Raw genomic sequence first — 27073 nt, forward strand, 5'->3', positions numbered from 1 at the left:
GCTAGTGGAGTGTTTCCACCGTCACCTGAAGTCGGCCCTCATGGCCCGCCTGCGAGGCGCCAACTGGGCGGACGAGCTTCCCTGGCTCCTACTCGGCATCCGCGCAGCGCCCAAGGACGACCTGCACGCCTCGTCGGCCGAGTTAGTATACGGCGCGCCCCTGGTCGTCCCCGGGGAGTTCCTACCAGCCCCAAGGGGGCAAGAGGAAGATCCCGCAGCAGTCCTGGGCAGACTACGCGAGAAGCTCGGTAACCTGGCCCCCATACCCACTTCATAGCACGGGCGGCACCCGACCTGCGTACCCAAAGACCTACAGAACTGTAAGTTTGTGTTTGTGCGAAGGGGCGGGCATCGGCCACCGCTGCAGCGGCCATACGAGGGGCCGTTTATGGTGCTCCGGAACAACGGGTCCACGTTCGTGCTGGACGTTGGGGGGAAAGAGGAGGTTTTCACGGTGGACCACCTCAAACCGGCCCATGTGGACCTGGCGCAACCGGCCGAGTTTCCGGCACCTCGGCGCAGAGGCCGACCTCCCAAGCAGGTTCTGGCCCAGACTGTGGACATTGGGGGGTGTATCGCTGGTTCTGGGGGGGGGGGGGTTATGTGGCGACCCATTTCCTGGCACATCCGAACCGACTCACAATTAGATAGCCTACGTGGGTTTGCGAGCACAGAGCTTTGGAGCCTCTGCGCCATGGGGGGCAGGTTGAGGGAGGCTTAAAAGTGAGGCTGAAGATTTCGAATAAAGATTTTTCCTTCGACTGCAGTTACCGACTCCGTGTCATAATTTTAGCGCTGAGTGTAGCACACCGCTACAATACCGTCCATGAGTGTGTTAATAAACGTGAACATAACGCCAGTGCCCAAGAGATACTGTGGATGCTGGATATCTTGCGCAACACAGGAGAACTCAGCAGGTCAGGCAGCATCTATGGAGGGAAATAAATGGTCAGTGTTTTCAAGTCAAGTCACTTTTATTGTCGTCTCGACCATAACTGCTATGTACAGTACATAGTAAAAATGAGACAACGTTTTTCAGGACCATGGTGTTACATGACACAGTACAAAAACTAGACTGAACTACGTAAAAAAACAACTACACTAGACTACAGACCTACCCAGGACTGCATAAAGTGCACAAAACAGTGCAGCCAATACCATAAATAATAAACAAGCCAATAGGGTAGTAAGATGTCAGTCCAAGCTCTGGGTAATAGACAATAGGTGCAGAAGTAGATCATTCGGCCTTTCGAGCCTGCACCGCCATTTTGAGTTCACGGCTGATCAACTACTATCAATACCCGGTTCCTGCCTTGTCCCCATATCCCTTGATTCCCCTATCCATAAGTTACCTATCTAGCTCCTTCTTGAAAGCATCCAGAGAATTGGCCTCCACTGCCTTCTGAGGCAGTGCATTCCACACCCCCACAACTCTCTGGGAGAAGAAGTTTTTCCTTAACTCTGTCCTAAATGATCTACCCCTTATTCTCAAGCCATGCCCTCTGGTACTGGACTCTCCCAGCATCTGGAACATATTTCCTGCCTCTATCTTGTCCAATCCCTTAATAATCTTATATGTTGCAATCAGATCCCCTCTCAATCTCCTTAATTCCAGTGTGTACAAGCCCAGTCTCTCTAACCTCTCTGCGTAAGACAGTCCAGACATCCCAAGAATTAACCTTGTGAATCTACGCTGCACTTCCTCTACAGCCAGGATGTCTTTCCTTAACCCTGGAGACCAAAATTGTACACAATACTCCAGGTGTGGTCTCACCAGGGCCCTGTACAAATGCAAAAGGATTTCCTTGCTCTTGTACTCAATTCCCTTTGTAATAATGGCCAACATTCCATTAGCCTTCTTCACTGCCTGCTGCACTTGCTCATTCACCTTCAGTGACTGAAAAACAAGGACTCCTAGATCTCTTTGTATTTCTCCCTTACCTAACTCTACACCGTTCAGATAATAATCTGCCTTCCTGTTCTTACTCCCAAAGTGGATAACCTCACACTTATTCACATTAAACGTCATCTGCCAAGTATCTGCCCACTCACCCAGCCTATCCAAGCCACCCTGATTTCTCCTAACATCCTCATCACATGTCACACTGCCACCCAGTTTAGTATCATCAGCAAACTTGCTGATGTTATTCTCAATGCCTTCATCTAAATCGTAAACAGCTGTGATCCCAATACCGAGCTCTGTGGCACCCCACTAGTCACCACCTGCCATTCCAAGAAACACCTATTCACCGTTACCCTTTGCTTTCTATCTGCCAATCAGTTTTCTATCCATGTCAATATCTTCCCCCCCCAATGCCATGAGCTCTGATTTTACCCACCAATCTCCTATGTGGGACCTTATCAAATGCCTTCTGAAAATCAAGGTACTCAACATCCACTGGATCTCCCTTGTCTAACTTCCTGGTTACATCCTCGATAAACTCCAATAGATTAGTATTGAGTATGACAGCTTGGGGGAAGAAACTGTTACATAATCTGGTCATGAGAGCCCGAATGCTTCAGAGCCTTTTTCCAGATGGCAGAAGGGAGAAGAGTTCGTATGAGGGGTGTGTGGGGTCCTTCATAATGCTGTTTGCTTTGCGGATGCAGCGTGTAGTGTAAATGTCCTTGATGGCAGAAAGAGAGACCCTGATGATCTTCTCAGCTGACCTCACTATCCGCTGCAGGGTCTTGTGATCTGAGATGGTGCAATTTCCGAACCAGGCAGTGATGCAGCTGCTCAGGGATGCTCTCAATACAACCCCAGTTGAATGTGGTGAGGATGGGGGGTGGCAGATGGACTTTCCTCAGCCTTCGCAGAAAGTAGAGACGCTGCTGGGCTCTCTTTGCTATGGAGCTGGTGTTGAGGGACCAGGTGAGATTCTCTGCCAAGTGAACACCAAGAAATTTGGTGGTCTTAACGATCTCTACCGAGGAGCCGTCGATGTTCAGCAGGGAGTGGTCGCTCCGTGCCCTCCTGAAGTCAATAGCCGTCTCTTTTGTTTTGTTCATATTCAGAGACAGGTTGTTGGCTCTGCACCAGTCCATTAGCCGCTGCACCCTCCTCTCTTGTAGGCTGACTTGTCATTCTTGCAAATGAGACCCATGGTCGTGTCATCGGTGAGCTTGATGATGTGGTTCGAGCTGTGTGTTGCAGCACAGTCGTGGGCCAGCAGAGTGAACAGCAGTGGACTGAGCACACAGCCCTGGGGGGCCGCCGTGCTCAGTGTGATGGTGTGTTTTGGGCTGAGTCCTGATGAAGGTGTCGTATGAAATGTTGACTCGTTATTCCCCACCATAACACTAGTGCAGGTAGAGGAAAATGTGCTCCGAGGAACGGCTAGTTCATCAGATCAGTTTCTTTTAATCGTGTTTCAGGTGAAACACAGAATAGTATAGCACAGGAAATGACCTCTCAGCTTAAGCTGATCATGATGCCAAACCAGAGCAAACCATCTGCCTACACATGATCCATAACCTTGCATTCCCTGTGTGTTCATATGCCTGTCTAAATTCCTCTGAAACTCTACCATTATGGCTGTTTCCACTGCCTCCCATGACAGACTGTTTCAGGCACCAGTCACTCTCTGTAAAATGTGCCCTGCACATTTCCTTTCAGCTGTCCCTCTCTAGAACAGGGCTTCCCAACCTGGGCTCTATTCATCCATTTATGGTTGGAGTCATAGAAACATAGAAAACCTCCAGCACAATACAGGCCCTTGGACCCACAAAGTTGTGCCGAACATGTCCTTACCTGAGAAATAACCTAGGGTTACCCATTGCCCTCTATTTTTCTAAGCTCCATGTACCTATACAAAAGTCTCTTAAAAGACCCCATTGTATCCGCCTCCACCACTGCTGCCGTCAGCCCATTCCATGCACTCATCAATCTCTGAGTAAAAAAATTACCCCAACATCTCCTCTGTACCTGCTCCCCAGCACCTTAAACCTGTGTCCTCTTGTGGCAACTATTTCAGCCCTGAGTCCATGGCATAAAAAACGTTGGGAGCACCTGCTGTAGAACACAGAACAGTACAGTACAGGCCCTGCTGCCCATGATGTTGTGCCGAACTTTTAACCTGTTCTAAGGTCAATCTAACCCTTCCCTCCCACGTGGACACCCATTTTTCTATCATCATGTGCCTAGCTAAGAGTTTCTTAAATGCTCCCAAGTTTTCAGCCTCTACCACCACCTCTCTTTTTTTTTAAAAGAAAGCTTGCTTCTGACATTTCCCTATATTTTTCTCCAATCACTTTAAAATTATGCCCTTTCGTATTAGCCATTTCTGCCCTGGGAAGAAGTCTATGGCAATCCACTCTTATCATTGTGTCTGGTCATCTCTCTCAAGTCACCTCTACCCTCATTTACTCCAAAGAGGGAGCTTAGCCATTTATAGATTATGCAGTAGGAGGGTGCTTTCACAGTCCAGCTGATATAAGATTTACCTTTTAAAAATATACAACCTACCCACTGATAGGATCTGTTCTTATTTCTCCCCCCAAAGGATCTCACTGAGAAGAAGAGAACAAGTCTTCTGCAAGTGGACCTAAGTTCCGTGAGGAATTCCTACAGTGTATTCTCTCTGCTCAGGTAAGGAGTTGCCTGGATTATTGACACCAAACTCCAATAGGAACGATATGTTGGTGTCGTTGATTTGATATTTGATTGGAGTGCATTGAAAATTGTTCTGACAAGGCATTGATTTACTGTAATAATACACTTGGTGGACACTTTATTAGGTACAGGAGTGGAATATGGTGTGGTCTTCTGCCGCTGTAGCCCATCCAGGTCAAGGTTTGATGTGTTGCATGTTCAGAGATGCTCTTCTGCACTCCACTGTTGTAATGTGTTATTTGAGTTACTGTTGCCTTCCTGTCAGCTTGTACCAGTCTGGCCATTCTCCTCTGACCTCTCATTAACAAGGTGTTTTCACCCACAGAACTGCTGCTCACAGGATGTTTCTTAATGCTTTTTGCAACATTCTCCGTAAACTCAGTTTTGAATAAATAAACAAATGGAGGAGTTCCGCAGTTTCTGAGACACTCGATCCACCCCCACCAAGCATTCCACAGTCAAAGTCACTTAGATCACATTACTTCCCCATTCGGATGTTTGGTTTAAACAGCAACTGGGTCCCTTGACAAAGTCTGTATGCTTTTATGCATTGAGTTATTGCCATATGATTGGCTGATTAGATACTTGCTTCAACAGGCAGGTGTACCTAGTAAAGTGGCCACTGAGTGTATGTTCCTGTATCCTTTATAAAGCACATTTTGAGAGGGATCTGTTAGTTGGGGCCAATTAAAAGTATATCTATTTCCTTTAACAATCTTTCCCTGTGTTCCACAAGGTGGCATCTATTGTATACACTTCATTCATAGTTAATTCTCCTTTACAGCTAACATGAGTCAAAGGCAAAATTGCATTTATTGTCATATACACACATAGGTATATACACTGGTACAATGAAAAGCCTACTTGCAGCTGCATCACAGGCACAGAGATCATAGCAGGATTCACAAGAATAACAAACATAAATTTTATACATCTTTTACAGGAACGTAATTGGAATAAGGCAAGAGTCCATTTGACCTTTTTTGCACTGCACTTTGTTTATTGGTCTTTGTGTAGTTTGTAAATTTTATTGTATTTTCTGTACTGCTTACAAGAAAATGAATCTCAAGGTAGCACATGGTAACGTGTATGTCAGTTCGGATTGATAGCAACATCTCCTCTGCAGTCTCCATCAGCACAGGTGCACCACAAAGCTATGCACTTAGTCCCCTGCTCTACTTGCTTTACTCTTGGGACTGTGTGGCTAAGCACAGCTCCAATGTCATATTCAAGCTTGCTGATGACATCACTGTCGTAGGCTGAATCAAAGGCGGTGACCAATCAGCATATAGGAGGAGGGAGATTGAAAGCTTGGCTGAGTGATGCCACATCAACAACTTCTTACTCAATGTCAACAAGACAGAGGAGCTGATTTTTTTTTGTTTTTTTTTAATTAGTTTTTTAATATATTTTACAAATTAAAAAAACACAAATCAAAATGTGGAACATTAATACAGTGCAAAATTAAGCATACAATGACAATATGATACAAAGAAAGAGAATTTTGTTAAAAAAGCACCTAAATTGAAGACAAGTAAACTTAGTATCCTCCCCAAGCAAGCCCCACAACACAAAAAAAAAACTCCAGACCAACCACAACACAATATAGAGAATATAAATCAGGATAATCAAACTCCCAGACTGTGAATACACTTAGCAACAGAGGATAATAATGCCTACTACCAGGAAAAAAAAAGGGAGCTGAAAGCAAGGGACTGAAAGGAAAAAAACCCTAGTCAAGAGGAAGGTTATGAAAGTACTCGATAAAAGGTCCCCAGACCTTATGGAACTTTAGATCCGAATTAAGAACTGAATAATGAATTTTTTCAAGGTCCAAGCAGGCCATAATGTCGTTAAGCCATTGAGCATGAGTGGGCGGGGCAACATCTCTCCATCTAAGGAGGATCAAGCGTCTAGCCAGGAGAGAGGCAAAGGATAATATTCGGCATTTGGTCGGACTCAGACGTAAATCTGTCTCGCCCCAGAAACCGAACAAAGCAATTAAGGGATTTGGTTTTAGGTGCTGATTCAGAATATACGATAACGTAGTGAAGACATCTTTCCAAAATTTCTCCAAGCTAGGACAGAACCAGTACATATGAATGAGAGAGGCCTTGCCCCTCTTGCATTTATCACAGAGTGGACTAACGCTAGGGTAGAATCGAGATAGTTTAGATTTGGACAAATGGGCTCTATGAACAATCTTATACTGTAAAAGGCAATGGCGAGCACAAAGAGAGGTTGAGTTAACCAATTTGAGAATCGAGTCCCAACTCTCATCAGATAAGGAGGTATTTAAATCCTGCTCCCATGCCATTTTAATTTTATCCACAGGGGCCCGTCGTAAGGCTGCTAATTTATCTTGAATAATTGATGTTAAACCTTTACCTAGTGGATTAATGGAAAGAAATAAGTCCATAGCATTTTTCGCAGGCATTTCAGGAAAGTTAGGAATTAGAGGAGCAATAAAGTGTCTAATTTGGAGATATCTGAAAAATTGAGCATTGGGCAGATTGAACTTAACAGAGAGCTGCTGAAAAGAAGCGAAGCGATTATCAATGAAAAGATCTTCAAAATGTCTAATGCCCTTACTATCCCAAACATGGAATGCTGAATCATACGTAGTAGGTAAAAAAAAGGTGATTATGTACTACAGGGCTGGAAATGGAAAAACCATGGAAACCATAGCATTTCCTAAACTGAGCCCATATACGCCAAGTGTGTCTAACAAGAGGATTAGCTATTAATCTGGACAGACTACTAGGGAGTGCAGCGCCAAGAAGTGCAGAGATAGATAATTCTTTAGTGGAGCTCGACTCCATTGCCACGCAATTAGGGCACTCGGGTTGGCCATGGAAGAAAGACCAAAAGGTAGCACAACGTATATTAGCTGCCCAATAATATAAACGAAAGTTAGGTAAAGCCATGCCACCCTCTTTTTTTAGATTTTTGGAGATGGATTTTATTAATTCTAGAGCGCTTATTCTTCCACAGATATGACAAAATAATAGAGTCTAAGGAATCAAAAAAAGATTTAGGAATAAAAATTGGGATAGATTGAAATAAGTATAAAAATTTGGGGAGAACATACATTTTAACAACATTAATATGACCTACCAAAGACATAAATAGAGGTGACCATTGTACCAGACTCTGTTTTATAGTATATGAAAGATTGGCAAAGTTTTCACGAAAGAGATCTTTAAACTTCCTTGTGACTGTAATTCCAAGATAAGTAAATTGATGATGGACTACTTTAAAAGGGAGATCACGAAATGTTGGTTCTTGTGCTTCTTTATTAGTTGGGAAAAGTTCACTCTTATGTAAATTAAGTTTATAGCCAGAGATCTGGCTAAACTGGTCAATAAGTGAAAACATTGGAGGTAAGGATGTAGACGGATTTGAGAGAAAGAGTAATAAGTCATCAGCATAAAGAGAAACTTTATGCTCAACACCCCCTCTCCAAATTCTGGTCAATTCAGGACAATTTCGAAATGCTATCGCCAAAGGTTCTATAGCCAAATCAAAGAGAAAGGGACTTAAGGGGCATCCCTAATGGGTGCCACGTTTGAGATTTAAATACCTGGGATTTCTGAAAATTAGTTAAAACAGAAGCAGTAGGACACAGGTACAGCAATTTGATCCAAGAGATGAAACTTTGACCGAGGTCAAATTTTTCTAAGACTGCAAAAAGGTAGTTCCACTCTATACGATCAAATGCTTTCTCCACATCAAGGGAAATAACACATTCAGGAATCCCAGTTGGAGGTGAGTATAAAATATTAAATAAATGCCGAATGTTAAAAAAAGGGAGACGGTTTTTAATAAAACCTGATTGGTCATCAGAGATAATGGAGGGAATAACGGTTACTAATCTGTAAGCCAAAACTTTAGCTAAGATCTTTACATCAACATTGAGCAAATAAATTGGCCTTTACGAGGAACACTCTGTTGGGTCTTTACCCTTTTTTAATAGAAGAATAATAGATGCCTCATTGAAAGAGGGTGGCAATTTGCCGTAATTAAACGAGTCAGATAATACTGAAAGTAACTGAGGAGAAAGAAGTGAAGAGAATGATTTATAAAATTCTACAGGGAACCCATCATGTCCAGGAGATTTCCCTGAGGACAGTGCAGAAATTGCAAAAGATATTTCTTCTGATGATATAGGTGCTTTAAGTTTGGCTTTAAAATCAAATGAAAGTGAAGGAATATTCACATTCTTTAAAAATTGATCAACAGAGATATTGTCATTCAAAGATTCAGAGGAATAAAGCCGAGAGTAAAAATTTTTAAATGTGTCATTAATTTCTAAATGATCCGATGTAAAGTCTCCGTTCTCCTTCCGGATCTTTGTAATATGTTGTTTGGCTTTGGAACACCTCAGCTGATTGGCTAGAAATTTACCAGACTTATCCCCATGAATGTAAAAGCGACTCTTGCTTTCGAGAAGTTGGCATTCAACAGGTTGAGTAGACAGAAGATTAAATTTAGTTTGGAGTTCAACACGCTTCTTGTATGGTTCAGGGTTCTTAGTTTGAGTATACAGTTGATCCAATTCTTTAATCTGGTTAATGAGGTCTATTCGATCTGCACAGGATCTTCTGTTGAGATTTGCTGTGTAAGAGATTATTTGACCCTGCAGATATGCTTTCATGGCATCCCAGACAATCTGGGATGACACTTCAGGTGATGTATTAGTGTTAAAATAAAACATTATCTGATCCTTAATAAATTTTTAAAAATCATCATCCGACAATAAAGTTGAATCAAAGCGCCAGTGTTTATTCCTCTGAGGGAGACCAGGAAAGTTCAGAGAGAGAGTAATTGGGGCATGGTCAGAAATCAGTATACTCTGATAGTGGAGGAACTGATTATTGACTTTAGAAGGAGGAAACTGGAAGGCCATGTGCCAGTCCTCGTCGGCAGATCAGAGGTGGAGAGTGTCAGCAACTTTAAATTCCTCGGTGTTACCATTCGAGGACCTGACCTGAGAGCAGCACTAAGTGCAATTGCGAAGAAAGTTCAGGAGCACCTCTGCTTCCGTAGGAGTTGTGAAGCTTTGGCATGACATCTAAAACTTCTGTAGATATGTGGTGGAGTGTATATCAGCTGGCTGTATCACCAAGGCCCTTGAATGGAAAATCTTACAAAATGTAGGAATGCGGCGCAGTCCATCATGGGTAAAGCCCTCCCCACTATTGAGCACATCTCCGTGGAGTGTTGTTGCAGGAAAGCAGCATCCATCATCAGGGACCACCCCCCCCCCACCCCCCACTACCCAGGTCATGTTTTCTTCATGCTGCTGCCATCAAGAAGGTAAAGAGCTTCAGAACCTACAGCACCAGGTTCAGCAACAGTTACTACCCCTCAACCATGCACTGGAGGGTATAAATTCACTTAACGCAACACTGAACTGTTCCATCACCTATGGACTCACTTTCATGGACTGTTGTTCTTGATATTTATTGCTTATTATTTTGTTTGTTTTATTTGTTCTTTTGGTCTTTGCACAATTTTTTTGCACATTGGTTGTTGGACCTGTTGCATTCTTTCAATTATTCTGTTATGTTTATTTATATTTACTGAGTATGCCCGCAAGCAAATGAATCTCAAGACTGTAAATGGTGACATATATACTTTCAAATTTACTTGGAACTTAGAACTTTAAAGCAAACTGAAATATATGACAATTATAGATAGAGTAGATGGTCAGAATTTTTTCCCCATAGTCAAAAACAAACGCATAGTGTTGAGGTGAGAGTTAGGAGTTTGAAAGGGTATCTGGTTGATAACAGGAGCTCATAGACACAGGAGATCCTGCAGATAAGTTTAAGGTAAAGTTTAATTGTCATTCAACCATTCATAGTTATAACCAAACGAATCAGTGTTCCTCTGTTGCCAAGGAGTAAACACATTACCAAACACACAGAACACTGCAAATAGCAGATAGAACATGTGGTTATAATTTCAGAACATACAGTAACAAAGAAAAAAAATATAGCCGAATTCCCTGAGTGGCATGACTGGAGATTGACCTGGTCTAGCTTGTTCTTCTACTGAGTGAACACTGGAGAGCAGCACAGAGTGAAGACTAGTGGGGGTAGCAAGCACCAGGCGAACAGCACCAACCAGAGGGGCCAGCCTCCAGCACAGCACAATCGTGCCCAGCAGAGGTCCCTGCTCTATCCCCTGGCCAATTGCAATAGGTTGCTGCATCAAAGATGTTAGTCCTGACGAAGGGTCGTGGCCCAAAACGTTCACAGTGCTTCTCCCTATAGATGCTGCCTGGCCTGCTTTGTTCCACCAGCATTTTGTGTGTGTTGCTTGAATTTCCAGCATCTGCAGATTTCCTTGTGTTTGCAAGATAATCACTTGCTTGGTGTGTTGAATTGTGCACTTTCACACCACAATGGTGTGCAAAAATTCCAGATGACAACACTGCAACAATGTGCAGTAAGTCCAGCTCCATCACTGTCAAGCAGCTTGCCGCTGGGATTGTCGCAGTACTTGATGTTCTTCATAACCAGCAGTGACTTGGGATCATTAAAAAAAGACATATAGGACGAACAAATACAACTTTGATTGGATCCCAGATTGCTGCTGTCTGAATGTGCCACCATCCTACTGGAGGGAAGGAAGCTGGAAATCCAGAGTAACACACAAAATGCTAGAGAAACTCAGCAGGTCAGGCAGCATTTACCAAGTTGTGGCCCGTATATGTTGCACATTTCTAAGGTGAATTCCAATAGTGGGCAGCGGTCTCTTCACCCATGCAACTGTGGTGAGGGTGCTTGGATTGCTCCTAGTGCCAGCTCAGCCAGCCTCCAGACTAAAGCAGGAGGAATTATCAACTTTGACTCTTCTAATCACTGTGCCATAGCCCCACTTTTCTTCACTGTGAGTAATTGCAAATGTAGTTGCTTAACAACCTATTCAGTGAAGATTTGGTTCTTGGTGTTCTGCTCTGAGGTTTCATTCACTAAGATATTGAGTGAGATTGAATAATGCTAAATTTAGAGAGATTAAGCTCAAGGTGTAAATAATTTGGAGAATGTGTGGTTTGGGTGGTTGATGGCTGGGTTGAATTGTACTCAAACTTTCTTCAGATGTACTGTGGAGAGCATTCTGACTGGCTGCATCACCATTTGGTATGGGTGGAGGTGGGTGCTACCGCATAGGGTCAAACAAAGCAAGCTGCAAAAAGTTGTAAGGTTAGTCTTTTCCATGGGTTCCAGCCTCCATAGTATCTTCAAGGAGCGATGCCTCAGAAAAGAGGTTTCCATCATCAAGGACCCCCACCACTCAGGGCATGCCGTCTTCTCATTGTTAACATCAGGAAGGAGGTCCAGCAGCCTGAAGGCACATATTCAGCACTTCAGGAACAGCGTTTTCCTTTCTGCCATCCAATTTCTAAATGGACAGTGATCCCATGAACACGACATCACTACTTTTTAAAAATGTCTGTTTTTGTGTTACTTATCTTAATTTAACTATTTAATATACATATATAAATTTACTATAATTCATTAAAAAATATATTTGTCATTTATTGCATTGTCCTGCTGCCGCAAAGTTAACAAATTTCACGACTTACGCTGGTGATATTGAACCTGATTCTGATTGATTCTCCGATCTTAGCAATTTGCTTGCAAACATTTCATCACCATATGAGGAGATGATCATCAGTGTGTTTTTATTGTGGTGTGTCCTCTGAAGTTTTTTAGGCATGAAGTTTGCCACACAACCGATCAGCGACTCCCCATATCACAGTTGAGTTTCTGAAATGTCAACCAATCAGCCAATTGATAAATACATAATGACCAAGATGGGGACAAAATGTTTGTAAGTAAATTGGCAAAATCAGAGAACTAAGGTCAAGGTCTTTACAACTGAATGTAACAAAATTTTATGATCAAATTCTTTTCTGAATCATATGAACTTGTATGATATTGAACACCAGAGGGCAGTAGAACTGCACTTTTGAATTTGTCTCTCAGATTTAGTTTTCACTGCTTGTTTGGAAAAGTTCACCGAAATATTATCAAGTGAGTAAAACTGTACTTATGCTGCCTACTTAATGCCACACACATAATTGGGTGCCACGGTAATAGCGTTAACCTGACGCTACAACAGCTCGGGGCATTGAGTTTGGAGTATATTTCTGGTGCTGTTTGTACATTTTCGCCATGTACACATGGGTTTCCTCTGGGTGTACTGGTTTCCTCCCAGAGTCCAAAGATGTCCTGGTTAGTAGGTTATTAGGTCATTGTAAGGTGTCCTGTAATCAGGCTAGAGTTAAATAGGTGGGTTACTGGGCAGCATGGCTCGTTGGGCTGTAAGGATCTGTTCTATCTCTAAATATAATAAATACATTGATCTGCAAATTATTGGCTTGCCAAATATTAACCTAATGGTTTTTAAAGCCACAGTGCGGGGGGGGGGGGGGGGGGTGAGGGGGAAGCTCCAGTAATCTAATTCATTCAGTGCTGTACTAGCAGATTTTCTGGACTACAGAGGGATATTGCTTTTAATACTCTAAAGCTACACCAGAAAAATGTATTATTCTACTGGGCAACATCGAAAAAGAAGTTAATTAAAAATGCATTAAAGGGAGCTTAGAAACATGGTCTCTGATTTTCTGGAAACAGAACTGGGAAATCACCAGCAGAAAAGCCAGATGCCAGACTGACAGGATTTCCAAAGAGCTATATATAGTGGATTATTAAATATCCTTTCATTAAATCTTCAGACAGTAAAGTTTATTTCATAAGGACTTATTGTTTAAAATCACAAATAATGTAATCACAATGAAGATGCATTAGATGCAAGTGGCTATATTTCATTAGGAGTTTGAGGAGATTTGCTGTGTCACCAAAGACTCTAGCAAATTTCTACAGATGTTCTGTGGAGAGCATTCTGTCTGGTAGCACCCCAGTCTGGTATGAAGGTTCCAATGCACAGGATCGGAAAAAAGCTGCAGTGTTGTAGCACCAGCCTTCCCAGCATTGATGACATCTTCACAAGGCGAAGGCTTAAGAAGGTGGCATACATCATTAAGGATGCTCACCAACCACGACTTGCTGTCCTTGCATTATTACCACAGGGAGGAAGTACATGAGTCTGAAGGCACAGACTGAATGTTTTAGGAACAGCTTCTTCTCCTCCGCCATCAAATTTCTCAACTGTCCATGAACCCTTGAACACTACCTCACAGTCTTTTACTTTTTTTAGCACTAGTTTTTGTTATATTTCTGATTGCAGCTTATGGCTAATTTTTATGTATTGCACTGTACTGTGGCAAAACAAGTTTCACTACATATGTCAGTGATAGTAAACCTGATTCTGATTCTAAAATTTTATCTTCCCCAGATCTTTTCCACATTACCTTGAGTTTATATTCCCTGGTCATTAACCATTATGGCAGTTGAAGTTTCTGTCTGCTCCAACTGCTCCCATGTGATTCTGTGTGCCCCTATTAAGTCTTCCCACTTTCACCATTATGTTGAACTAGGCTCCGGACATAAGCCCAAATTCTTTTTTTTTGCCAAGTTTTCAAACTTGGTATGGTCGCCCATTCCTAAAAGGTCAAAGGGTAGAGGCCAGATTAAGAGTGATCCACCGTGTTTGGGGGTGTAGCTTAGGCTGAACAACTCTGACTGGTAAAACAAAATAGTTCCGGAAATCACAATGAATAGTCTTTCTGCATCTGAGAGTGATGGTACTCCTGCATCTCCATTTAGGACTTGAGTGACTGACAGTCGTGAAAACATCAGAGGCATAATGGGCATTTAAACAAAACTTGGATACTGTACAGTAGTGAGTTTCAACATGAAATAAACTTGTGTTTTGCCAATGATACACTCTGCAGTGCTGCAGCAATTGCAGTAGATGGCACTGTGTGGGCAAATTGCAGCCCGAAACATTATGTGCAGAGAAACCAGCATCTAAGTGGCACCAAGCGAGAGAAGCAATAGAATGCTACAGTTAGTGAGTAAAAGCAGGATAGAAGTGGAATGGAGTGTAGCTCACTTTTTGGTTGAATTGTTCCAACAATTAAAAATATGTTGTTATGTTACATACTTGGAGAATCACTTTACTAAATTTCTAAATCACAGTCATGTTTATTATCAGTTTTGTGAAATTTGTTTTGCACCAGCAGTCTAGTAGAATACGTAAAATGTTATAGGTTACAATAAGAAATATTAAACAAATGCAAAAAGCTAAATAATGGGGATGTGTTCATGGACTGTTCAGAAATCGGATGACTGAGGGGAAGAAGCTGTTCCTAAGACATTGAGTGTGTGTCTTTGGAGACCGCTACCTCCTCCTGATGGTAGTAATGAGAAGACCTCATGTCCTGGATGGTGAGGCTTTTTAAGAAAAAAAGACATTTGCTGGCTTCTTGAGGTATCACCTTTTGAAGATGATCTCAGTGGTGGGGGATAGGAGGGAGGTGGCTCTTGCCTGTGGTGTCTGATGGAGCTGGCAGTATTTACAACTCTCTGCAGCTTTTTCTGATCATGTGAATTGGAGCCTCTATACCAGACGGTGACGTAATCAGTCAGAATAATGTATCTAGAAATTCACTGCAGTTTGGTGACATATCAAATCTCCTCAATCTCCTAATGAAGTATAGCTGTTGTTATGCCTTCTGTGTTTTGTGATCAGAATAGATCCTCTGAGATGTTGACACACAGGGACTTGAAGCTGTTCACCCTTTCCACTGCAGATCCCTCTGAGTACTGGTGCGTGCTTTCCCAATTTCCCCTTCCTTGGTCTCACTGCCCTTGAGTGTAGGGTGGTTGTTGTGACACCATTCACAGCCAATCTGTTTTACTCCTGTAAGCCTCCTTGTCACCATCTACTGATAACAGTTGTATCATTGGTGAATTTAGATGTGGTGTTATTTAATGAATTTACTTGATGAATGCAGTAGTTATAATGGTAGATTTTCCTGAACCCCCTATTTACTGGTTATCTGTACCCCCTATTTACTGGTTATCTCAACAGTGTCGTCCAGAAGATGATCTCTCCTCCAGCAGCCTGGCCACTCCTGAGCTGATGACAAGGATTGTGCAGTGAAGTCTCTGACTTGCTGGCTGTCAGAACCTATATTTAAGTTAACTATTTTGCTTTTTAATTTGAAAAAAAACTGCTGCCAGCTTTTCGGTGCCCACGTGACTTTAATCTATTTAAATCATGTCAAATGTTTTACTTTAACACAAGATTCTGCAAATGCTGGAAATCCAGAGTAAAACACAAAATAGTAGAGGAACTCAGCAACACCTGTGGACAGAAATAGTGTTGACATTTGTGGCTGAGAATCTTCATTAGGACTGGAAAGGAAGGGGGAAGAAGACTGGATAAGAAGGGGGGAGCAGGCGGGAGGAAAGCCTCATTCTTTTGGGTAACCTACCTAATGGCATGAACATCAACTTCTTTAACTTCTGCTAATTTTGCCCCCCCATCTTTCTTTTTACATTTCCCATTCTGGTTCCCCTCTTGCCCCTTCCCTTCTCCTCACCTGCCCGCCCATCACCTCCCTTTGGTTAGGTAATCCTCTCCTTTGGTAGAAGGACAATTAATGGAAATTTACACTGCCCTATTGGGTTCCAAGAGTTCAAAGTAAATTTATTATCAAAGTGCAAATATGTCTCCATATACTATCCGGAGATTCATTTGCTTGTGGGCATTCTCAGTAAATACAAAAAAAAATAGAATTTATGAAAATTCACACACAAGTTGGACAAATAACAACATGCAAAAGCCAACAAACTGCAAATACAAAAAGAAAAATAATCAAAAGAATAATAAATTTCAGTAAAATGAGTTGCAGAATCCTTGAAGTTGAATCCAAAAGTTGTGGGAACAGTTCATTATTGGGATGAGTGAAGTTATCATCTCTGGTTCAAGAGCTGGATGGGCAATAACAGTTCCTGAACATGGTGGTGTGAATCCTGAGGCTCCTGTACCATCTTCCTGCTGGCAGCAGTGAGAGGAGAACATGAACTTGGGTGGTGGGGGTCCAGCTGAGTGACATGTACCACATTTGGAAAAAAGCACAGGAAAAAAGTGTCAATACTGAATATGCTCAGTGGGTCAGGCAGCAGCAATGGGAGAAGGAAACAGAATTAGTTTTGCAAAAAGGCCCTTCTTGTGAATTTGAAAGGCAATAGAAGCTGATGAAGCAGATTAACTAATTCTGCCCTTATGTCTTATGTATAGAAAAGTTAATGTCTGCAATGGGATGCTTTGGTTAACCTCTGCTGACTGAATACAGGTGCCTCGTAAAATGTTCACCCTGTCCTTAAAGGCGACCGTATTGTGAACACTGAACACCGTGCACTAGATTGGAAGAAGTGCGAATGGTCCCTGCTTCATCTGGAACGCTTGTTTGGGTCCTTCAGTGATGGGGTGGGAAGAGGTGTTGCATCACCTGCGGCTGCAAGGGAAAGTGCATCAGACTGGGAATGGAAGAATGGACCAGGGAGTCGCAAAGGGAACAGATACCTGTGAAAGGAAGGAGAGGGGAAGTTACTTCTGGTGGTGGAACCTCTCTGAAGCTAACAAATTGTGGAGGTTTCACCCCTAGAAGAATCATCCCCTCTCACTCTTGCTCTTCTGCAGTGCACATGTTTTGCATTTTCTGTTTTTATTCCCATGTCTGGCACCATGCAGGTTCTCGTTCAATCATGGTCATTGAAACCTAAGGTACGTTTCTATACAGCGAGACAGGTGCTCCGAAAACATTACATGTTGCTTGTCTTGAATATCATTCAATATCATGAGCTTGTGAGCACTAAACTCCAGAGACTTTGGTGGTAGGGCAGAGACAGAGCATGCCTTTGTTCTCTCCCTGAAAAAGCAATAATGGAATAAATGTAATTAGTTCTTCTTTACGTGAAAGCTATTCATTCTGATTGCTGGAATGTTAACAATGACATCATCTGATGGTACAGGAGACCACAGGCTGATAGGTGGGAGTGGGATGGAAAGATTAATACCTCTTAATACTTAATACCTCCAAACCTCATAGAACTGCTGGTCCCTTTCTGTTTGGCCTGGATTGTACACTTGCTTGCTTTCCAACTCAATTTTGGTGTTTGCTTCTCTGTCCTGCATCCTGACTCTGCCCAGTCCACCTGGATAGTTTGCCATTGTGCAAAAGCTGCTAATCTGACTCATAAGGCAATGTTTCATATGATGAGCATCTCAGATTAAATGAATTACTTGTATAGCCCATAGGCACTGATATACAATATGAGCAGTGATTAAGTACACTTCCATTGCACATTCTATGCAGGGAGTTATTCTGTGCATAATAAAAGACACACTCTAATCTGTGATCATACACTAAAAGCTGCTTTACAGGGCCATGCAGCACATTGACTATGTTAAAGTATTCTCAGTGGACTCTATTAGGTACAGGAGTGGAACCCAGACTGGTCTTTTGCTGGTGCATTCCACCCACTTCAAGGTTCAATGCGTTGTGCGTTCAGAAATGCACTTCAGCACGTCGCTGTTACATCGCTGTTATTTGGGTTATTGTCACCTTCCTATTGGTGAGCCAGCCTGGCCATTCTCATTAACAGAACATTTTTGCGCACAGACTGCTGTTCACTGGATATTTTTTGCATTATTCTATATAGAGTATTGTGCATAAAATTCCCAGGAGACCAGCAGTTTCTGATATACTCAAACCTCCCCATCTGTCATCAAGAATCATTCCATGGTCAAAGACACTTAGATCACCTTTCTTCCCCATTCTGATGTTTGGTCTGAACAACAACGGAATCTCTTGACCATGTCTGCATGCTTTTATGTATTGAGTTGCTGCCACATGAATGGCTAATTAGATATTACTGAGCAGGATGGGCTGCTGAGTGCAAGTACTCTATTGTTTAGCAAATCTATATGTCACACACAAAAGTGTTATTAGAGTGCATTGGTTCATTTATTATTATTGTTCTCAATGTGTCCAAGTTATTGTATTCATGTTATTAAATTATATTCACTGCAGGATGCCAAGAACTTGATTTCAGTCTCTGTCAATAATCTTGTGTCTTAAGATGTTTTCAGAATCAAATTATCATTGACATATGAATCAGATTTAATACCTCTGACTGGCATATGTCATAAAATTTGTTATGCAACAACAGCACATTGCAATGCATAATTAAAATATTATATATTACAATAAATATATATTAAAGTTAAATGTGTGGTGCGAAAAGTGTAAATAAATTGAGGTAGTGTTCATGGGTTCAATGTTCATTCAGAAGTCTGATGGCAGAGGGTAAGAAGCTATTACTGAATCGTCAAGCATGTGTCTTCAGGCTTCTGTACTACCTCCCTAATGCTAACAATAAGAACAGGGCTTGTCCTGGGTGTTGGAATCCATTGATGATCGATGTCACCTTTTAGAGACATTGCTCCTTGAAGATGTCCTGGATGCTGGAGAGGCTAGTGCACATAATGGAGCTGGCTGAGTTTACAACATTCTGCACCTTAATTCAATTCTGTGCAGTGGCTCCAGCATACCAGACGGTAATGCAATGAGTTAGAATGCTCTTTATGGCATGTCTGTAGAAATCTGCAAATGCCTTGGTGACGTACCAAGTCTCCTCAACTCTTAGAGAAATATAGCCGTTGTCCTGCTGCCTTTGTGATTGTATCGATATCCTTAGATACCCAGAAACTTGAAATTACTCGCCCTTTTTACCCTCTGACAACTGTGAAATTTATTTTGCGGCGGAATTGCAATACAAAGTCAAAAATCTATAAGTGACACAAAATGTGCAAGTGTGGAATAATTATGTTAATGGTCCCATGAAAATGTAAGTTCTTACTGAAAGAGCTGATTTCAAATGATAGAATGGAATCTCCAACCAAAGTTACAATACAGAAATAATCAGCATACACTCCATCAGTTCTATGCTGTTCTTCACTCCCCATGGTTGGAAAGATTCTGATGTAAAATCAGTTCTTTGTAAAAAAAAAATATCACAACCTTGTCTGTATTGATGTTATAACCTGCTTCTGGTGTAACTGTAATTTGTCTGGTTGTGACCACTGACCAGTTGGAATTTTAGACCTGACTGACTTGGACTCCTGGACCTCTAGGAAGCAGCAGAAATGTTGTTCCAAGGTAGTTTGCCCCACTTCATAATTCAGGATATATGGTGAAGTGCTTCCACGTAGACAATTTTATCCTTATTTCCTTAACCAGTTTTGAGGAAAATCTCAGCCGCAGAAATTATTTATAGCAATTTCATAAATAAACCATTTCTATATAGAGATATTGCCTGACCCCATCAATCCCTCAGTAATATGATGTGGGGAAAAAAAGGTTCCGCCCCTCCCCCTTCCCTCTTCATTTCCTCACTCTGGCCTCTCACCTTTTCTCATTGCCTGGTGCTCCTACTCATTCCCTTTCTCCCATGGTCTACACTCTCCTCCTATCAGATTCCTCCCTCACCAGCCTTTTGCCTTTTCCACCTATCACCTCCCAGCTTATTTCATTTCCCCCCCCCCATCCACTTGACTTCACCTATCACCTTTTAGATTGTCCTCCTTCCACTCCCCTCACTTTCTTTATTCTGCTTCTTCTCTCCCCCCCCCCCCCCCCCCCCCCCCCCCCAGTCCTGATGAAAGGTCTCGGCCCAAATGGTCAATTGTTTATTCATTTCCATGGATGCTGCCTGACCTGAGTTCCTCCACCATTTTGTGCGTGTTGCTATGGAAACGGCCCCTTTGTCCCAACTTGTTCATGCTGAGCTGAAAAGCTTTTTTTTCAGATTTACTGCAAATGCAGTGTTTAAAACGAGCAATTCTTACTTATTCTGAAACAAAGTCATAGGGCAATACAGTGTGGATATGGGCCCTACATCTCAATGAGCCCATGCTGACCCATGGTTTCCACCCAGCTAGGCCCAAGTTCTTGCATTCAGCCCATATCCTTCTAAGCCTTGCTGTATCTATGTTACTTACCTAAATATACAGTTGTATATTTAGGGCCCTCGGGGGCCCTTTTTTCTTTTCTCTCTCATGCTAAACCTCTGCCCACTAGATTTTGACAACTACTGCAACTCATAATTTAAGATAACTCGTAAGTGATAGTTTAAGATCACTTGCAGACTTCAGTCTGTTTAGATTGGCAGCAGTATTTTCTCCACAATTGCCTATCTGTACGTGCACCTCAAGGCTGTGTGTTTAGTCTCCAGCTTTACTCACTTTATACATGACTGTGTGGCTAAGCACAACTTCAATCCTGCATTCCATCTGGGTAGCCTCCAACCTGATGGTATGAACATTGATTTCTCTAACTTCCATTAATGCCCCTCCTCCCCTTCTTACCCCATTCCTTATTTATTATTCTCCCCATTTTTTCTCCCTCTCTCTGCCCCTCTCACAATCACTCCTTGCCTGTTCTCCATCACCCTCTGGTGCTCCCCTCCCTTTTTCTCCCTAGGCCTCCTGTCCCATGAACCTTTTCCTTCTCCAGCTGTGTATCCCTTTTGCCATTCACCTTTCCAGCTCTTAGTTACATCCCTCCCCCTCCTGTCTTCTATCATTTTGGATTTCCCCCTCCCCCTCCCATCTTACCATCTTTTCTTTCAGTTAGTCCTGACGAAGGGTCTCGGCCTGAAACGTCGCCTGTACTTCTATAGATGCTGCCTGGCCTGCTGTGTTTCACCAGCACTTTGTATGTGTTGCTTCAATCCTGCATTCAAGTTTGCTGATAAGACACTGTCATTGGCTGAATCAGAGGTGCTGATGAATCAGCACATGAAGGAAATTGAAAATCTGGCTGAGTGGTGTCATAACGACAACCTCTTACTGTCCTTACTGTCAGCAAGACCAAGGAGCTGATGGTAGACTTCAGGGAGAGGGAAACCATGAATCCATGTGCCAGTTGAGGAGGATCAGATGTGGAGAGGGTTAGCAACTTTAAATTCCTAGATGTTGTTTTGGAGGAACTAACTTGGGCCCAGCACATAAGTGCAATTAAGAAGAAAGCACGGCAATGCCTCTATTTCCTTAGGAGTTTCCACAGATTTGGCATGACTTCTAAAACTTTTAACAAACTTCTATAGATGTTTAGTGGAGAGTATATCTGCTGCATCACAGCCTAGTATGGAAACACCAATAGTTTGGATGGAAAATCCTACAAAAGTTAATGGATACGACCATGTCCATCACAGATAAATCCCTCCCAACTATGGAGCATGTCTATATGGAGCTTTGTCACAGGAAAGCAACATCAATTATCAGGGACCTTGCTACCCAAGACATGCTCTTGCTGCTGTTATCATGAAGAAGGCACCAGAGCCTCAGGGCTCTCACCACCCAGTTCATAAGCAATTACTACCCATCAATCATTAGGTTCTTTGAACCAAAGAGGATAACTTCACTTGCTCCATCTTTGAACTGTTCCCATAACTAATTGTCTCACTTTCAAGGACTTGTGTTCTCAATATTTGCTGCTTATTATTATTACTTTTTGTATTTCTGCAGTTTGTCATTTTTTGCACTCTGATTGACTGCCCAAGTTGGTGAAGTCTTTCGTTGATTCTGTTGTTACTCTATTATGGATTTATTCAGTATGCCCACAAGAAAATGAATCTCAGGGTTGTATATGGTGACAGATACGTATTTTAAAAATAAATTTACTTTGCACTTTGTAATTAAAATGAAGAGAGGCCATGCTTTCTTCTCACTGATGCTGTTGGGAAGGAGGTACAGGAGCCTTGGGTCCCACATGACCAGGTTCAGAAACAGTTATTGCCCCCAACCATCAGGCTCCTGAACCACCGTGGATAACTTACCTCAACATTGAACTGATCCCACAACCTATGAATTCACTTTCAAAGACTCTACATCTCATGTTCTCAATATACAGTGTGTATAGAAAGTATTCAGCCCCCTTGAAAGTTTTCCTGTTTTACTGTTTTACAACATTGACTCTGGATTTAATTTAGCTTTTTTAACACTGATCAACAGAAAAGACTTTTGAGTCAAAGTGAAAACAAATTTCTACAAATTTGTCTAAATTTATTACAATTATTAAACATAAAATAATTGCATAATTTTCCTTTTCAAGTCAGTATTTAGTAGACACACCTTTGGCAACAATTACAGCGAGTCTGTGTGGATAGGTCTCTTATCAGTTTTGCACATCTGGACACTGCAATTTTTCCTCATTCTTTACAAAACCACTCAAGTCATTGGGTATATTCAATCTCAGGGTTGTATGTGATGGCATGTATGTACTTTGATAATTTGAACTTTGAAAGATGAGAAGATGATAAGTGGATCGGTGTCATAACTGAAAATCAGCCAAGAACTGATTGTTCCATAAATGAGTTTTTTTTTTGTAAGTCTTTAACTACTGATGCCCATGCTATATGCTATAAACAGTTCCATTATTTTTTTAAAATCCATCCATTTCACTACAAAATATTGCTGCCCCAACTTATCCTACCAAACTCCACAGGATATTCTAAGTCTGTCCAGCTGTTTTTGGCTGTTCCTTTAGAACAGAGATGAGGAGAAATTTCTTTAGCCAGGGATTTGTTGAATCTGTGGAGTTCATTGCCTCAGACAGCTGTGGAATCCAAGTCATTGGGTGTATCTGAAGCAGAGGTTGACAGGTTCTTGAATAGTAAGGGTGTCAAAGGTTTTGGGGAAGAAAGCAGGTGAATGGAGATGAGGGGTAATAAGTCAACCATGATGGAATAGTGGAGCAGATACTATGTGCTGCTATGTCTTACGGTTTTAAAGCAGCATTTAATTGTCTTGTATGAATATCTACTATCTGTACTCAAAATGTCATGGTTTCTAAATGGTATATAATGGTTAACAGTGCTGGGAATAAAAATATAATCTATAATTTCTGTTTCAGCAATATTCATCATTCTTCAAGGCTGTTGTCACAAAAATTGGTTCAATTTTTAAAGAAACTTATGGCATTTAAAAAACCAGTTTAATAGCTCTCATACAAGTGATGAAATTACTGCCCGCGATATTGACCAAACTATATACAGTGGTTGAGAAGGTCTGTAACAGAGTGCTGTTCGTCATTTTCTAATTATACCTTCATTTTAATAAATTGGATTTTAACTGTATCATATGTTGTACATAAAAGAATAACAGATATAAATAGCTGTGCTGCTAATCGAGTCCTTGGTATTCCAACTCCAAAGTCTGCACAAAGTACCTTTTCCTGTCATTACATGGTCCTTTTGCTATAGGCTAAACCAAGGAAATTGTTAGCATAATGCACCAGATCAGTAAATGTTAAACATTTGACGGCCAGTTCTGTGACAATTAATCATTCTTGCATTTTGAAAATGAATGGATTCACATCCATCTACATACGTTCCCTTCAGCTCTTGACTACATTTTAGTTTCACTCCTTTGAGGCCTCATTTTCGTACTTTAGCCCTATGTTGCTTGCAATTAGGTGGTATCCTGCTTAGCACTAAATGGTACTTGTTACTGAGTTCCTCTGCACAGGTCCATGCCTTCACTCTGCATCACATATATCCACTTGTGCAATTAAAAGTAGCTCAGAGTAAGTCTTAAGGACTTGCCCACCTGCTCTGGTCATGGATTATTTGTCCCACTCCCATCAGAGTGGAGGCTCCAGCACATCCATGCCAGGACCTCTAGACTTAAAAAAAAATCAGTTTCCCCAGGCAGCAAGGCTCATCAACACCTCAACCTATTAACCCACCCCACGACAGCCATAACCACCCCTATAATTTCCTGTCAGTAACTTTAATTATACAGATAGTCCTGTGCCTAGCATCACTTTAACAGTCAATCAATGGATATGACAGTGGTTTCCATCCTTTTTTTATGCCATGGACCCATAGCATTAACCAAGGGATTTGTGGACTCCATGTTGAGAACCCCTGGTATATAAGAATTCTTATGTATTTATATTTATTGTGTTTCTTTTTAAGTGCCTTTTTTTTTGTTGCACTGGATCCAGAGTAACAATTATTTGGTTTTCCCTAACACTCGTGTACTGGAAATTGCATTGAACAATCTTGAACTTTATGAGTATCTAGGCCATTATTAAATACAAATTCCACCACTAGAGCTTTGAATTTAAAGCTGTTCAATGGTTTTTGGTTACTGTTTCCTTATGATACTAAGTGCTTCTGTAACTTGAAGATTAAGGCATTATCACTTTGTTTACTCAAATGGATTTCTCTTTGTTACGTTATAAATGTACTGGTGAGGACACACCTGACCACCTGTGCAGTTTTGCTCCCTATAAAAAAGGCAGTGCTGATGTTTCAAGGCAGTCCGAGATTTGAATATAGAACAGTACAGCGCAGTACAAGCCTTTTAGCCCATTCTACCCTATCCTATCAAACCACACCTGGACCATAGCCCTCCATATCATTCCATCCATGTACTAGCCCAAACTTCTCTTCAGTGTTGCAGTTGAACCCACATCTACCTCTTTCACTGGCAGTTTGTTCCATACTTTCACCATCCACTGAATGAAGCTTCCCTCATGTTCCTTAAATATTTCATCTTTCACCATTAATCCATGACCCTTAGTTCCAGTCCTAGCCAATCTCAGTGGAAAAAGCCTACTTGCATTTATCTTATCTGTGCCCCTCATAATTTTGTATATCTTATCTACACCCCCTCAATCTTGAATAAAAGTTCAAAGTAAATCTATTATCGAAGTACATACACTATCTATAAAAAGTATTCACCTCCCTTGGAAGTTTTCATGTTTTATTGTTTTACAGCGTTGAAACATAGTGGACTTAATTAGGCTTTTTTGACACTGATCAACAGAAAAAGGGCTCTTGTGGCAAAGTGAAAAAAAATCTCTATAAAGATCTCTGAATTAATTACAAGTATAAAACAAAATTATTGATTGCTTAAGTATTCATCCCCTTTAATATGACACACCAAATCATTACTGGTGCAGCCAATTGGTTTTAGAAGTCACATAATTAGTTAAATGGAGATCACCTATGTGTGGCCAAGGTGTTTCAGTTGATTGTAGTAAAAAAACACACCTGTATCTGGAAGGTCCAACTGCTGGTGAGTCAGTATCCTGGCTAAAACTACATCAGGAAGACAAAAGAATACTCCATGCAGCTCTGCAGAAAGGTTATTGATAAACACAAGACAGGTGATGGTTACAAGAATACTTCCAGGTCATTGAATATCCTTTGGAGTACAGTCAAGTCAATCATCAATAAATGTAAAGAATATGACACAGCTGTAAATCTGTGTAAAGCAGTCCATCCTCAAAATCTGGGTGACTGTGCAAGAAGGGGACTAGTGAGAGAGGCCACCAAGAGACCTCTGACATCTCTGGAAGAGTTACAAGCTTCATTGGCTGAGATGGGAGAGACTACACATACAACAACTGTGTCCCAGGTGCTTCACCAGTCACAGCTTTATGTGAGAATGACAAAAGGAAAGCTAGAGTTTGTCAGAACGCAAATGAGAGACTCTGAAGCCAGCTGGAAGAAAGTTCTAAGTTCTATGTCTGACGAAACCAGAATTGAGCTTTCTGGCCTCAGACCAAATGCTAGGCTTGGCTTAAGCCAAACACTGCACTTCATTAAAAATCCGCTATCCCTACTGTGAAGCATGGTGATGGCCTCCTATTGCTGTGGGGATGCCTCACTGCAGCAGGCCCTGGAAGGCTTGTGAATTAATAATTTAATAAATTTAGTCCAATTTGTAGAAATCTGTTTTCCCCTTGACACAAAAGAGTCTTTTCTGTTGATCAGTGTCAAAAAAAGCCAAATTAAATCCACTGAGTCAATGTTGTAACACAGGAAAACTTATGGGGTGGGGGATACTTTTTATAGGCTCTATATGTCACCATATGCAAGCCTAATTAATTTTCTTGTAGGTATAATCAGTTGGGAATTGCCATTTTAAAACTGAGGTGCATAGATTCATCCTGCTGATGTTCAGAATCTCTGGAGTTTTGTATTCTACAGAGGTGTGTAATTCAGAGAAAGTAGATATTTTTGGAAAAACTTTGGAATTGGGAGCTATTAGAAACCAAGCTTGTCTACTTAATACACCAGCTTCCTAAACTTAAGCCCATGACATTCAGTTTCATCCCAGTTCCTGTAAGGAAGTTCTGGATCAGGTGCAAGCAGTTTGAACATTTTCCAGGTTGACGTTGATGGCATGCTGAGATTGTTGACATTAATATTTTTGTGGAGGAGAGGAGGTTAGATCTTAGAATATCAGGCATCATGGTGGGAGTTCACTTGGAAGTTGAGGAAGAAATTAGGTGAAGGCCAAAAGTAGGCATGAATTGATTAATGTCTATTTTCAATTCATGTCGGTGGTCATTTAACCTTGAATTCTCAACACACACAAAAGTACTGGAGGAACTCAACAGGTCAGGGTGCATCTACAGAGAGGACTAAACAGTCGACGTTTAGGGCT

The 27073-nt window shown here is 41.6% G+C and overlaps 1 protein-coding gene across 4 annotated transcripts in view; it reads left to right on the forward strand.

The window, feature by feature from the left end:
* Window positions 1-27073, forward strand: part of uvrag (UV radiation resistance associated gene) — a 444495-nt gene that overhangs the window by 62345 nt on the left and 355077 nt on the right. For all 4 annotated transcript variants that reach the window (XM_059963685.1, XM_059963683.1, XM_059963687.1 and 1 more), the window contains one exon: window positions 4506-4591. In XM_059963685.1, coding sequence (XP_059819668.1) covers window positions 4506-4591 — 86 coding nt within the window. The remainder of the gene's footprint in view (window positions 1-4505; window positions 4592-27073) is intronic.

Source organism: Hypanus sabinus, chromosome 3, assembly GCF_030144855.1.
Source record: "Hypanus sabinus isolate sHypSab1 chromosome 3, sHypSab1.hap1, whole genome shotgun sequence".
NCBI lineage: Eukaryota > Metazoa > Chordata > Chondrichthyes > Myliobatiformes > Dasyatidae > Hypanus > Hypanus sabinus.